The 14,514-nt window shown below is 40.8% G+C and overlaps 1 protein-coding gene across 1 annotated transcript in view; it reads left to right on the top strand.

The window, feature by feature from the left end:
• Positions 1-14,514, top strand: part of spred2a (sprouty related EVH1 domain containing 2a) — a 136,302-nt gene that overhangs the window by 62,256 nt on the left and 59,532 nt on the right. Inside the window, exon 2 of the mRNA XM_072265436.1 lies at positions 6,014-6,185. Within this exon, the coding sequence (XP_072121537.1) occupies positions 6,014-6,185 (172 nt within the window). The remainder of the gene's footprint in view (positions 1-6,013; positions 6,186-14,514) is intronic.

The raw sequence follows: 14,514 nt of genomic DNA, 5'->3' as shown, positions 1-14,514 counted from the left end.
TTCGTCATTGCTCAGGAAAAACCTAAATCTCTGCCTGTGGGTACATAACATGGGGCAGCAATATTTCAGTTCGGCTGTGGGCTAGAGAAATGCAGTCAAGACTTTTCGAAAGGGCAGTTTCTGAACTTTACCCCATTGAACACCGTACCCTAATTCACATGAATTGTGTCATAGCATGAATATAGTGTGGGAATCGTAGTGGTGAATGGCTATAATGCATGGGGTGACGCTGAAAGCAACACAATATCTTCAGTCCAGATTTCTCGTGATAAGGCCAAGTACAGGAGTATCACATTGCTTTTCAACAACTATAATGAGCTTTGAGTAAAGTCTAGGATAATGGTGGATTGGCAAGAAATGATCATTGTAATCAATTAGAGGCACTGATGAACAAATGCTTATAAGTAATTCATTTCTTAAATGACGCCTGCAATCCCTCAGCTGCCCCCCACCCCATGCTACCGAGCGCCCCCTTCCACTGTCCCCTTAGAAACTTCTACAGTCCCTGGGGGTGTGGGTTTGTGAAATCACCCACTTTGGGAGCTACTGCTTCAGAGTATATATGTTTGGAACATGCCAAATATATTAACAGACACTGGTATTTTTTTTGAAGAGTTAAATCGTTATTACAATGTAGGAACATGACCAAGTGAGTTGGTGCAGGTAATTTATTGTGTGTGAGCAATCTTGTCCAATTCTCGTACGCACATGCTTTTTCTGTATCATTCCCCAAGTAATTATATACCCTTGTTAAAAAGAATTTCAGGAACAGTTTATATTGTGTACAGTCTTTATTTTGTTCAGTTTTTAAAGAAAGCTTCAATTTAAATTCTGACTTAAATTGGAGTCACATCAGCTTAAGAATGTTTGTAAATGCAAGTCTTTTCATGTTAATGAAATTTATTTTGGGTGTATTATTGGCCAGCCTATATTTAGTTAATCTTGCAAAGTTGATCTCAATCACATGAAGGAGCTTAATTAAAGCAGTGAATCCATGGGTAACTAAGAAGAATTCTTTCATTATTGGCATCTGTCCCTCATCAGGGTTGTGTTAAGTCAGCCCACCTGACAAATTTTCCTTTTTAGCCTTAGTGTGTAGGCCATTGTGCAATGTCACCTTTATACTTCCTCATATTGAGCATGAGTTTGGTGATTTCCATATGGTGTCAGAGCAGGTTTGAGGTTTGTAAATTTCTTCCCTCTTGCATCCAACATTTTGTCCAAAACCATTTGAATCAGAATTGTCCGTGGGCAAATTCTGACAAATGTAACTTCCTGTTTTATATAAAGCCTGACTCAGAGTTGTGTGTTGTGGAGGAATGGGGACAGTGGTAATGGAGTGCTGGCTGAAAATGGAAGCATGCAGTATAGTCTCATAGGTTGTTTGTATATTAAGAGTTGTGGGCCCTTCGTCCCCTCAGATACTTGACAGGATCATTGCTAACTTCTACCTTAACTCAATTTTTCTTTTTGATTAATATCTGTGAATTTCTTTAAAATCTTTTGACCCCGTTGTGTAAGTGGTTAAGCATGCGTCAGCTTCATGGGTGAAATATTCCCTCTTTCTACAACCAATATTGTGACACTGCTGCTCAAGCCACTGTCTTGCAGCACTAGAGGTAGAGGTTTGGTGCTGTCTCTGCGGTATGTGTACGTTTTTCCTGTGGCTGTTGCTTCCCTCATTTTCCATAACCTCCAAGGATGTGCAAGTTAGTGGATTAATTACCCCTAGTGCAGGAGCCCCCAACCTTTTTTGCACTGTGGACCAGTTCAATATTGACAATATTCTTGCGGACCAGCCAACCGGGGGTGGGGGTAGGGTTGCCAACGGACAAGAATAGCAGTCAAATACGTTGTGTTTACCCCGAGAAAGACTACAATGACCATGAAGCCTTGCGGGGGCACCTGTGTGCGCATGCCTGTATGTGCCGATTTTTTTTCCTACAAATCATTTTTGGCGATTCTGTTCGGGGGGGGGGTGCGGGTGTTAATCACGACCAGAGTATAGCTGATAAGTGGCTAATACACTCAATTTCGTTTCTAAAAGTGTTTATCTAACGAATTTAATATTAAACACACAGCGCATATTTTCCTCGCATGAATATAGTGATAAGTAAATTAACAGGGGAGGACAGGGGAGCTTGAAGTAAGTGTTGAACGAACTTCCAGTAGAAGTGGTAGAGGCAGGTTCGATATTATCATTTAAAGAAAAATTGGATAGGTATATGGACAGGAAAGGAATGGAGGGTTATGGGCTGAGTGCGGGTCGGTGGGACTAGGTGAGAGTAGCGTTCGGCACGGACTAGAAGGGCAGAGATCGCCTGTTTCCGCACTGTAATTGTTATATGGTTATATAAGTCACTTATAAGTCAATAGCATCATAACATTTTAAGTAACGTTTGGATATTAAACACACAGCACATATTTTCCCCGTATGAACATATAAAATAATTGCAACACACCAATATGGCTGAATCAGTGGGAGCCCTGGGCTTGTTTCCCTGCAACAAGACGGTCCTATTAAGGGGTGATGGGATACAGCGATACTCGAAGGGGCTTCCTTATGTACAATCTATTCCGCAATTTAGTTTTCGTTGCGTTCATTGCAGAGATATGTTGGAAATGGAAGCAATGTTTTCAGTGCTTTCATGGCTATCTCAGGATATTCAGCCTTGACTTTGATCCAGAATGCCGGCAGAGCTGTTATGTTAAACGTACTTTTCAGCCCACTGTCATTTGCAAGCTCGAGGAGTTGACCTCCTTCCCACGCTGACATGGATGATGCATGCGTAATGACCTCGCGTGCGTTCAAGCTCAACAGTGGGCGTGACAGGGAATGAGGAATGGTGCAGCTGACTCCTATCGCCAAATCATATCGTTTCTCACGGCCCGGTAGCACATGCTTTGCGGCCCAACACTGGTCCGCGACCCGATGGTTGGAGACCACTGCCCTAGTGTATAGGTCAATGGTAAAATGTGGCGGAGTGGATAGAATGGGGAATGGGATCAATGTAGGATGGGTAGATGGTCACCATGGATTCGATAGGAGGAAGGGCCTGTTTCTGTGCTGTATCTTATTATTACTATAACCGTTCATGTAAGGAAAATGGATTCCTGATACAACACTGCATTCCCAGTTTCCATTTATCCCATTGATCTTAAAGTTGTCTCCATCAAGGCAAAATGTTTCTCTGTAACTATTCGATACCACCCAGAACTCAACTTAAACTCTTCCTTGTTGTGTGTCAAGTATTGGAAGCTAGTTTGTGCCATCGATTGTCATCCAAAGTCTCTAACCCAGCAGGCTGTAGGTGCTGAGTCATTATGTAAACCCAAGTTCATACAATTTTGGACAGGAAGCCAGAATACAAGTTAAAAATTTTCAGGGACGTTCTGAAAATCTGGCACACTCAAATTTGGCAGCAGATGTTCAGGACTGTTGGAGGCTATTCATATTAATACCCCAACACCTTTTTAATTTTCTTTTTTAGATGATACACGTTATAATTTTTTCAGTTTAAACTAAGCACAGGAGCCAGGGCTTTGGGTAATTCCAATCACCAGTGCTTAACCATTGGGATTTCCAAATGGTTGGATGGGGGATTATCAGAGATTTACAGTAATTCCAAAAGCAAATTACTGCAGACGCTGTAATCTGAAATATAAACAGTAAGTGCTGGAAGTTCTCCGATCAGGCAGCAGCTGATGAAAGGTCATCAACCTGAATTGTTTACTTTGGATTCTCCAAAGATGCTGCCTGACCTCCTTCAGCACCTCCAATATTTTCTGCTCTTTTTTGCTGATCTAATTGAATGGCAACAGCGTGAAAGGATGATGTGAGCTACCACTGCACCCACTTGGGTTAATATTTTTATCAACCTGCTAGATTGACATCATCTTGCTTTTGAGATGGTATGTTTTCTCTAAAGTGTGGTGTCCAAAGCTCACCATTTTGCACTCTGGCTGAAAATGCATTCAACAGCAGCAAAATCAACTGCAAATGCTTGCAATCAGGTCTATGTTCCATTAGCTTTTGATTTAGTGTATTTTATTTGCTCAGTTGCTTTTATTGATGTATACAGTGACACCAAATCCCATTACTTCCCTACAGTTCCTAACCTCTTACCATTAGAAATGTTATTCAAATGTTTATTGATCAGACTAGTCATTTCTTCAAGTATTTTTTAATTGGTTAAATATAACTCATTTTCATGCTGGCTGTCCTGGATTAATCACATTTGATGCAGAATGATTAATTCCAATAGTTTACCAATGGTTATCTAGTTATTAAAAGGCCATTTCCACATTATAATTTGTATATTGAGTGATAGGGAAGAAGTGCTGCTCTTCTCCCCACTTTGATTAACAACCTTATCAGGGCCTTGGGATCTAACCTGTTTTGTTAAGCTGTTCTGAACTGATGGCCTGTATATCTGCCTATGTCCATAATTTATCAGCACATCTAATGATGTTCAGTGAATTCAGCTGTGAGCTAAATTAGCTGGACTTGTAGTTCTTTCATTTAAATACTCGTTCATTGCATGATAAAATATGCAAGCTAGTTGAAATCAGGAAGGATAATTAAGAAACTTTTCAGTCTGGTCAATGTGAAGAATTTATCCAATGTTTCCTAGAAGCATTAGATCGCTATCACTCCATTGATGCCCTATATCCTCTTCCACAGCCCTCCTCACCTTGATCTTACAGTTTTTCTTTTTATGATTAACTTAAAACTGAGCAGCAGTTTTATCTGCTGCTTTGTTTTTTTTAAATCACGTTAATATTGATGGATTTTATTTTTGTACAGGATATTGTACAAGGGTAATGCAGATCATACAAGGGCTTCCATTCACAACTGTATTAGGCAAGTAAAGTAGAAGATTTATCACACTTTGTGGCATTTACCCTGTCTTCTTGATAGGACATTTAATTAATACATTATGTCTTTGTAAAAGAAAATATTAGTGAAAGCAAAATAAGTACTTTATAGTTCTTACTGCTCATGTGACAGCCCCAATATGACATGTGGGAATCTTTGCATAGGGTGGAGATTTCAAACTTTATCCCTATTGATAACTGTACTTGTGTAATTAACCTTTGATATTATGATTCAGACTGCACTTCCGAATTGTTGCATTGGGTGCAGCCATTGTATTGCTGTTTATCTCTAAAGATGAGGTGGGGTATTACCCAATTGTTTTATTGGTGATTTTTTCCCCTTCTATCAGCATTGCTGGCAAACTCTTGTCCTTTCAAAGGTGATGGTTCGAACTTACATCAGCCAAGAGAGCTGATGTAAAGTTGACGATCACAGTATGAGGATTGTTGAAGCACAATCACTGAGAACTCAGATGACACGTCCTCATCCTCGGGCAGCCATAGTTTGGTATTTTTAACTACCCAGCTGGGCAGCAATACTAATGCTTTATAGCATGATAAATCTCCCAAAGTATTGTGCAACTTTGTGCACCAAAGACATGCAGGGGTGTATCACTAGACTTGCTTTCTATGAGGAATTCTAGATGTGGTTTTGTTTCTAAAGGACACATGGAAGAAAAAAATGTGTTTGTACATTTATTTGTTTAATTGTGAAAATTCTTTTATGCACCTTGTGCTCTAGAAAGATGTCAATATTTTATTAATGAGTTAAAATAAGTGCATCAATGTAAGGGCCAGCATTTTATTGTCCTTGAAGTGACCAGCCTAGCCCAAGATTCTTTGGTGGGCCGGAAGTCGCTTTTGGTGCATCTACACCAAATGTTCCTCCCTAATTAGCAACCAGAATTTCTTACAATTACAATGGTGCACTATCCAGATTTGTTAACTGATTTTTAAATGATGAGGTTTGAACTTGTCTTACTGGATGATCAGTTCAGACCTCTTGAAATGATGGGCTCTCTGGTTGTAAAGGTTCATGCGACCTTCACAATTTGGAATGTTTTTTTTTTGGATGTTGTTGAAATGGGGTACCATTCCCAATGTGACCAATTCTACTTCTGCTTTCCCTCTGCAGTGACAGCTACATCGTACGTGTCAATGCTGTGGTTATGACCAGAGATGACTCTGGATGGTTACCACAGGAAGGAGGTGGACTCAGTCGAGTTGGTGTCTGTAAGGCCATTCAACCAGAGGGCACTGGGAGAAGTGAGTTTCTCATCCTTGGAGAACGACTTAAAGACAAACTGGTAAGTCCAGCAGTTTTTGCAAAATGACTGAATAGCTGCATAGGCTGCATCACTGTCTGGTAAGGGCACGGGACCGAAAGAAGCTGCAGAGGGTTGCAGCTCCATCTTGGGCACTAGCCTACAAAGTACCCAGAACATCCTCAAGGAGCAGTGACTCAGAAAGGCAGCACCCCAGGGCATGCCCTTTTCTCACTGTTACCATCAGACAGGAGGTACAGAAGCCTGAAAGCACACACTCAGTGATTCAGGAACAGCTTCTTCCCCTCTGCCATCCGATTCCTAAATGGACATTGAACCCTTGGACACTACATCACTTTTTTTTTAATTTATTTTCTGTTTTTTGCACAATTTTTAATCTATTCAATATACGTATACTGTAATTGATTTGCTTATTGTCATTATTTTTTTCTCCTCTATATTACGTATTGCATTGGACTGCTGCTAAGTTAACAAATTTCATGACACATGCCGGTAATAATAAATCTGATTCTGATAGTTTTTGGCCGCACTGGGATTAAAGATTGTTTTTTGCGTGTCAGCAAAGGCATTATTTTTGACTGTTTTAATGCTTGCAACCATATTTGACGTACACAAATGTTATCCCTTTCTAACTGGCATAGGTTTATTACCATAGCGATTTGCTGTATTCCTGACAGAGCTTTTATGTAATGTGTTAATGGCCACTAGTTTTTGCTAGTGACCACCAGTTGTCGTTTGAAGGTAGTGGAGTTGCTTCTACATAGACCATTGTCCATGCATTGCTGCCCCACAACAGTATTGGTTATGTGTTGACAAGTTGGAACTGCTACTGTCATTATAGATGACATTATGTGACATTTCTTTTCCGGTAGGATTTGTTTTGTAATCTTACAGCTCTAAGTATCACATGCACTCCTGGCAAGTCTTAAATCGTGTATACAAAGTTGTAGGAAATGAGCAACATAGGTTTTCCAATCTAGGGGTCAAGTGTCTGTTGGATGCTGGGATAGCCGAGACAAATGAAGAATTACAGAACAAGCGTTACAAGATGTAGTCTTCCCATTGTAAGAAACATTGATGCAGATGTAGAAAATCTGTTGCTGCTGTCATTTACTATATGGGTTTATAGCACATTGGTCTGTTGCAGTTACAGATAATTGGCCTGTGTGAGTTGGTTGTTATAGGGAACCAGTTGGAATGTAGAGCTGAGAACCAGGTCATATCAGCTGTGATCTTTTTTTCTGTAACAGAACAGACTTGAGGTTAATACTGTGTAGCCTGCTGCTGTTGTGTTCTTATGGCTCTTGAAAAACTTGGACTATAATGCAAGGGATGAGCATAATTTTTCTGCCATTTTTCAGGCTTCTTTAGCAGAGGTTTTTAAGCACTCTTATATACTACTCCCACAGCTTAACATGTAACTAAAACCAAAGTTCAAAGTAAATTTATTATCAAAGTACACATGTCACTATATATGACCCTGAGATTCATATTCTTGTGGGCATACTCAACAAATCTAGAGAATAATAACTATAATAGAATCAACAAAAGACCGCCCAACTAAGGCATTCAACCAGAGTGGAGAAGACAACAAACTGTGTAAATACAAAAAGAAACAGTAATAATAAATATATAAGCAATATATATTGAGAACGTGAGATGAAGAATCCTTGAAAGTGAATCCACTGGTGTGGGAGCATTTCAATGATGAAGCAAGTGAAGTTGAATGAAGTTATCCTCTATGATTCAAGAGCCTGATGGTTCAGGGGTAATAATTGTTCCTGAACCTAGTGGTGTGAGTAGGTACTGAGGCTCCTGTACCACCTTTTCTGATGGCAGAAGTGAGAAGAGAGCATGACCTTGGGTGGTGGTCCCTAAAGATGATGCTGCTTTCCTGCAACAGCGTCTTGTGTAGATGTGCTGAGTGGTTGCAAGGGCTTTACCCTGATGGACTGAGTCGTATCCAGTTCTTTCTGTTGGATTTTCCTTTCAAGGGTGTTGGTGTTTCCATAGCAGGCTGTGATGCAGACAGTCAGTATGTTCTCCATTACACATCTATCGAAGTTTGAGAGGTCCTGCCAAATCTCCACAAACTCCTAAGAAAGTAGAGGCACTAACGTGCTTTTTTCATAATTGCACTTGCTGGGAAAGACAGGTCCTCCGAAATAATAATGCCAAGGAATTTAAAATTCAATGTCCTGTTAAACCAGTGGTGATAGGATGTGTATTTGGCTGCAGTTTAGCCTAGGTCCTTGCAAAATAATGTTCTTGACTCTTGGTTTTGGTATCAAAACTATTTTCTTAATTCTTATGTAACACAAAATAACAATGATCTTCATGTGATTACTGACTGTAACCAGTTACTCAGCACATGCAAGTGGTAATGTACTGGACTTGTTAACATCAAGCATAGTGCTAGTAACTTAAAGTCAGTGTTGCTCTCATCAGAATTTACAGCACATTCGGTTTTCTTAGCCCAGTAGGTCTGTGCAGTTACTTGTTTTCCCTGTGAGCCTTCTCTCGTATGTTGTTTTTCTGTTCCCTCAACCCTGATTGCAGCATAAGAGGTGGCAACCAGCCCTCTACCGGAGCAACACTCTTCCTGCCTGACCCTCTCTGTCACCTTACAAACGTTAATCTGATTGATTTATCCACTTCCCTCTGGTAGTGCCATTCCATGCTAGGTGGGATTTTTTTTTTAAAAAAGTACATTCCTAGCGTCATTTTTAATTCACTTACCCTTTTGATTTCCACCTTTGTGCTCACATTCTCCACCACTGTGAACACAATCCCATTATGAACCTTGTCCAGACACTTCATCATATAATACCTGTCTGAAGTCTTCACATCCTTTATATAATGTGGCAAACAGAAATGAACACTCCGTATGAACAGCCCCCTTCGTAGTTAGACTCGTGCTTTATAAAGGTTCAGCATGAATCCCCTGCTTTTATGCATGATGTTGAGTCTTCATGAAATAGAACAATCTATGCCTTCTTAACCACTTTCTCAATCTGCCGTGCTATTTGCACTAATTTGTATGCAAGTGCCACTAAGGTCACACCATTCCTGCACACCTTTCTGAATAGTGTCCATTGTTCTGTTTTGCCCTTTCTTATTCTCCCTACCAAAATATATCACCTCACATTTTGGAGTTGGAGGTCCTTAATGAGTACTTGGCTTCACTATTCACCAGTGAGAGGGACATGGATTGTGAAGGCAGTATAAAATGAGCTAATGTGTTTGAACATGTTGATGTGCTAGAACATTTGAAAAACATTAGGGTAAACAAGTCCTTGGGGTCAGACAGGATATGCCCCGGGTAATAATGCAAAGCAGGGGCAGAGGTTGCTGCACTCTTGGTGATTATCTTTACATCCTCTGCGACAGAAGTTGTACCAGATAATTGGAGGGTGGCAAATGTTATTCCTTTGTTCAGGAAAGAGAATATGGATAACCCTAGGAATTATAGACCAGTGAGTCTCATTTCAGTGGTGGACAAATTACTGGAGAGGTTTCTTGGAGACAGGATTTATAAGTATTTGGAGAAGCATCGTCTGGTTAGGGATAGTCAGCATGACTTTGTGAGGGGCAGATAATGCCTCATGAGCCTGGTTGAATTCTTTGAGGGTTTGACAAAGCACATTGATGAAGTTAGAGTAGTGGGTGTGGTGTATAGGGATTTTAGTAAAGGGTTTGATGACATCTCCTTGGTAGGCTCAATGAGAAAATCAGGAGCCACAGGATTCAGGAAAACTTGGCTGCGTGGATAGAGAATTGACTTGCCCATAAAGGCAGAGCATGGTGATGGATGGAGGTTATTCTGCCTGGAGATCGGTGACCAGCGGTGTTCCTCTGGGAGCTGTACTGGAACCCTTGTTCTATGTGTTTTTTATAAATAAACTTGGTGAAGAAGTGAAAGAGTGGAGTTGACGTGAAGGTTGGTGGAGTTGCAGATAGCATGGAGAGTTGTAGGTTACAACAGGACATTGACAGGATGCAAAGCTGGGTTGAGAAGTGACAGGTGGATTTCAACCTGGAAAATTGTGAAATAATTCATTTTGGAAGGTCAAATTTGAAGGCAAGATACAGGGTCAATGGTAGGATTCTTAGCAGTGTGGAGGAACGGGGATCTTGGGTTCCATATTCAGGTCCCTCAAAGTTGCTATGTATTTGATAGGGTTGTTGGCCTTCATTAATCAAGAGATTGTTTTCCATTCTGGTCACCTCATTACAGGAAGGATGTGGATGCTGAACTAGAGGGCATGTTTTATGAAGATAGGTTGTGTGAGCTAGGACTTTTCTCTTTGGAGACTGAGAAACAACCAGTGTGTAAAAAGAAGACAAAACCGCAGAAAAAAAACAATGAATGAATAAATAAATATGGCAGGGAAGGCTTTGCCTGTGATAGTCTGGGCTGTGTCCACCACCTTCTGTAGGTTTTTTCATTCTTGGCCGTTGGTGTTTCCATACGAGATGTGATACAACTAATGTATAGAAGTTTGATTAAGTTTTAGATGATGTGCCAAATCTGAATAAACTTCATAAAACCAAAAGCAGAGGCACTGTTGTTCCTTCTTTGTGACAGCTGGCCTCAGGATAGATCCTCTGATATGACGATGCCAGGTAACTTAAAGTTACTGACCCTCTCCACCTCCGATCATTTAATCAGGACAGGCTCGTTGACCTCTAGGTTCTTCCCCTGTAGTTCACCTGAAATCAGCCCTTTGGTTTTGCTGACATTGACTGAGACCATTCAACCAGGTTTTCAATATCCCTCTTATATGCTACCACCTTTCTCCATGGTAGACTCATTCAGAAAGTCAAGAGGCATGAGATCCAGGGAAGCTAAGTTCACCCTAACAAGGACATGCTGCCCCTGGAATCTTGATGTGACCATTTTAAAAGCCTCCCCCTTATCAACTGTTCCTTTGCCTTTTAAATAGTCACTCAGTTAAAATCAGTTAGATCCTGCCTAATGCACTTAAAATTAGTCAAAGTTCGAAGTACATTTAGTATCAAAGTACAACCTTGAGATTCATCTCCTAACAGGAAGTCACAAAACAAAAGAACCCCAAAAGAACCCATTTAAAAAAAAAACACCATCAAACACCCAAAGTGCAGAGAAAGAAAACAAATCATGCAAACAATAAATGCAAGCAAAGAGCGTTCTGAATTGAAGTCCACAAAGAGAGTCACTGTCCCAATCCTCCCCGACTACCACTTCAGTTACTTTGCCACTTTTGTTCCTTAAGAATGTAAGTCCAGCATTGCTCGCTCTTGAGTAGGTTCCTCTAAATATTGCATGAGGAAACTTTCTTGGATGCACTGCAAAAAATTCTGCCCCATCCAGGCGCCCTGCACTCTGGATGGTCTAGTCAACACTGGGGAAAATTGAAATCTTTCATGGCACTACCCTACTATTCCCACAACTAAGCAATTTCTTGACACATCTGCTCCTCAAGTTCCCATTGACAATTCAGGAGTACAAATAGCCCTACCAAGATGGCAATCTCCTTATTTCCAAGTTCTACCCAAAATCTCATTATGAACCCTGAAGAATACCTTCTCTATGCCTTCTCTTATCATGGGACCCCTTCCGTGAAGACCTAGAATATCTTACTAGCTTTTGGCACCTCCTCGAGTAAGACATTGCTTCTTGCAATGCCATGCTGACTGTCCCTAATTGGGCCATGTTTTCACAAGTGCTCATAAATCCTGTCCCTATGAAACCTGGCCAACAGCTGACAAGAGGCTCGGTGGTCTATAATTTCCAGGATTATCCATATTTCTTGAACAAAAGAGCAACAATAGCTATGTTCTAATTGGAGCAAACATTTTCCCTTTGGGATGAAGAAGGGCGAGAGGGGACTTGGTAGAGGTACATAAGATGAGAGCATAGATAGAGTGGACAGCTAGTGCCTCTTTCCCATGATGGTAAGAGGTAGTACAAGAGGACTGGGGTAATGGGAGGCAAGTATAGTGGGGTGTCAGAGGTATGTTTTTGACACGGTAAGTAGAGAGAGAACACTGCCAGGGGTGATGACAGAGGTAGATACGTTGTGGATATTTAAGAGACTCTTAGGTAGGCACATGAGCGAAAGAAAAACATGGCTATGTGGGAGAAAGGGTTTGATTGTTCTTGGAATGGACTGATCAAAGAGCCTGTACTGTGATATGCTGCTCTATATTCTGTTTGTCAGTCCTTTAGGGCCTTGCCAATGGCTCAGACACAGTTCTCTATATCAAGGCCCAGCAATCTTATCTCTTGCCATTCTCCATAACCTGGGATATATCCCATCAGGCCTTGGGGTCTCATTTCCATTCATATCCTCGAAATTCCCTAGCATTTTTCTCCATCTCCTCAGTGAATACCAACACAAAGTACTCATTAGAACCTCATCTACATCCTCCATTTCCAAGCTTACATTCCCTCAATTCTTGAATGACCCTCTCCCTAGCTATCCCCTTGCTCTTGTAGGTATGAAATGCCATGGGTTTGTGTTTAATCCTACTTGCCAAATACTTTTTATGTCCCCTCCTGGTTCTCCTAATTCCCTGCATTCTTTTCTGGCTTTGTATTCCTCAAGGGTCCTATTGATTTTAGCTTCCCAAACCTTCCTTTTCCTTGACCAAATTTACAAACTCTCCAGTCATCCAAATGTCCCTTACCTTGTCATCCTTGCCCTCCTGACTGGAATACCGGTCCTGTACTCGGTGGAGTTGGTCTTTAAACAACCTCCACGTGTCAGATATGGACTTCCCCATAAACCTCTGTTTCCAATTAAATCTGCGTGATATTCTCATAATTTGCCCTCCCCTAATTGATACTTGCAATCATTGGTATCTTGTCCATTTCTGGTGACTAGCCTGCTTTAACTTCAGACAACCTTTCTACTACCCCTGTGCTATCTTCTGCTTATCTGATCGCTCAAGTGTTTTCCTGGATGTACCAACTCAATAATAAGTGATGAAAGACTGGTACAGTGTGCTAGAAAATCTGTGAAACCTTTAGAATTTTTCTCTATTTCTGCATAAATAAGACCTTAAAATATGATCAGATCTTCACAAGTCCTAAAACTAGATAATGAGAACTGAATTAAATAAATAACACAAAAAAATTATACTTGTTCATTTATTTACTGAGAAAAATGTGTCAATATTACATGTTTTTGTTGGAAAAAAGTATGTGAACCTTTGCTTTCCGTAACTGATGTGACCCCCTCCCCCCACCCGTACAGCAATAACTTCAACCAAATGTTTCCGGTAACTGTTGAGGAATTTTAGACCATTTCTCCATACAAAACTGTTTCAGTTCATAAATATTTCTGGGATACCTTGCATGAACAGCCCTCTTCAGGTGATATCACAGCATCTCAATTGGGGTAAGATCTGGACTCTGACATTTAGAACCATTCTGTTGATTTACTCCTGTGTTTTGGTTGCTTCGGGTGATGGACTGCTGCCCTGACGTTCTCCTGTAAAATGTCTTCATACAGTTTTAAATTCATTGTTTACTCAGTGATTGCAGGCTGTCCAGGCCCTGAGAAACAAGGCAGCCCCAAACCGTGATGCTCCATCCACCATGCTTCACAGTTGGGATGAGGCTTTGTGTGGGCGGGCTGTGTCCTTTTTCCTCAAACGAGCAGTGTGCATTTCCTACCAAAAAGTTCAACTGTCCACAGAACATTGTCCCAGAAGCATTGTGGTACATCCAGGTAGTCTTGGCAAACTTGTGGCGTGCAGCAATATGTTTTTTTATTGAAGGGCAATGGTTTCCTCCATGATGTCCTATGAATACCATTCTTGTTCAGAGTTTTTCTTATAGTGGTCATATGAGCAGAGACTTTAGCAAGTTCTAGAGATTTCTGCAGGACTTTTGCTGTTACACTTGGGTTCTTTTTCACCTCCTTCAACATTGCATGTTATGCTCTTGGTGTGATCTTTGCAGGACGCCTACTCTTAGGGAGAGTAGCAACAGTACTGAGTTTCCTCCATTTAGAGATAATTTTCTCTTAGTGTGCACTCGGATCTTTAGGAATGCTTCTGTAGCCTTCTCCAGCTTTGTGCATCTCTACAATTCTTCTAAGGTCCTCTGAAAGTTGTTTTGATTGAGGCATGGTGCACCTAAGGAGATCTTTCTTGAGAAGAGCAGGCTCTGTCAGCAACCTGACTTTGTGTCTTTTTTTTGTAGGGCAGGGCACCTCTACAACCCACACCTCCAATCTCATCTCATTGATTGGAACATCTGACTCAAATAGCTTTTGTAGAAGGCATTACCCCAGAGGTTCACATACTTCTCTGAACCTAGACTCTGTTTAAATGCTATACTCAGTATTGATGTGAAGTA

The sequence above is a fragment of the Mobula birostris genome, chromosome 8 (genome assembly GCF_030028105.1).
Source record: "Mobula birostris isolate sMobBir1 chromosome 8, sMobBir1.hap1, whole genome shotgun sequence".
NCBI lineage: Eukaryota > Metazoa > Chordata > Chondrichthyes > Myliobatiformes > Myliobatidae > Mobula > Mobula birostris.
This window is presented reverse-complemented; position numbering and strand designations above follow the sequence as displayed.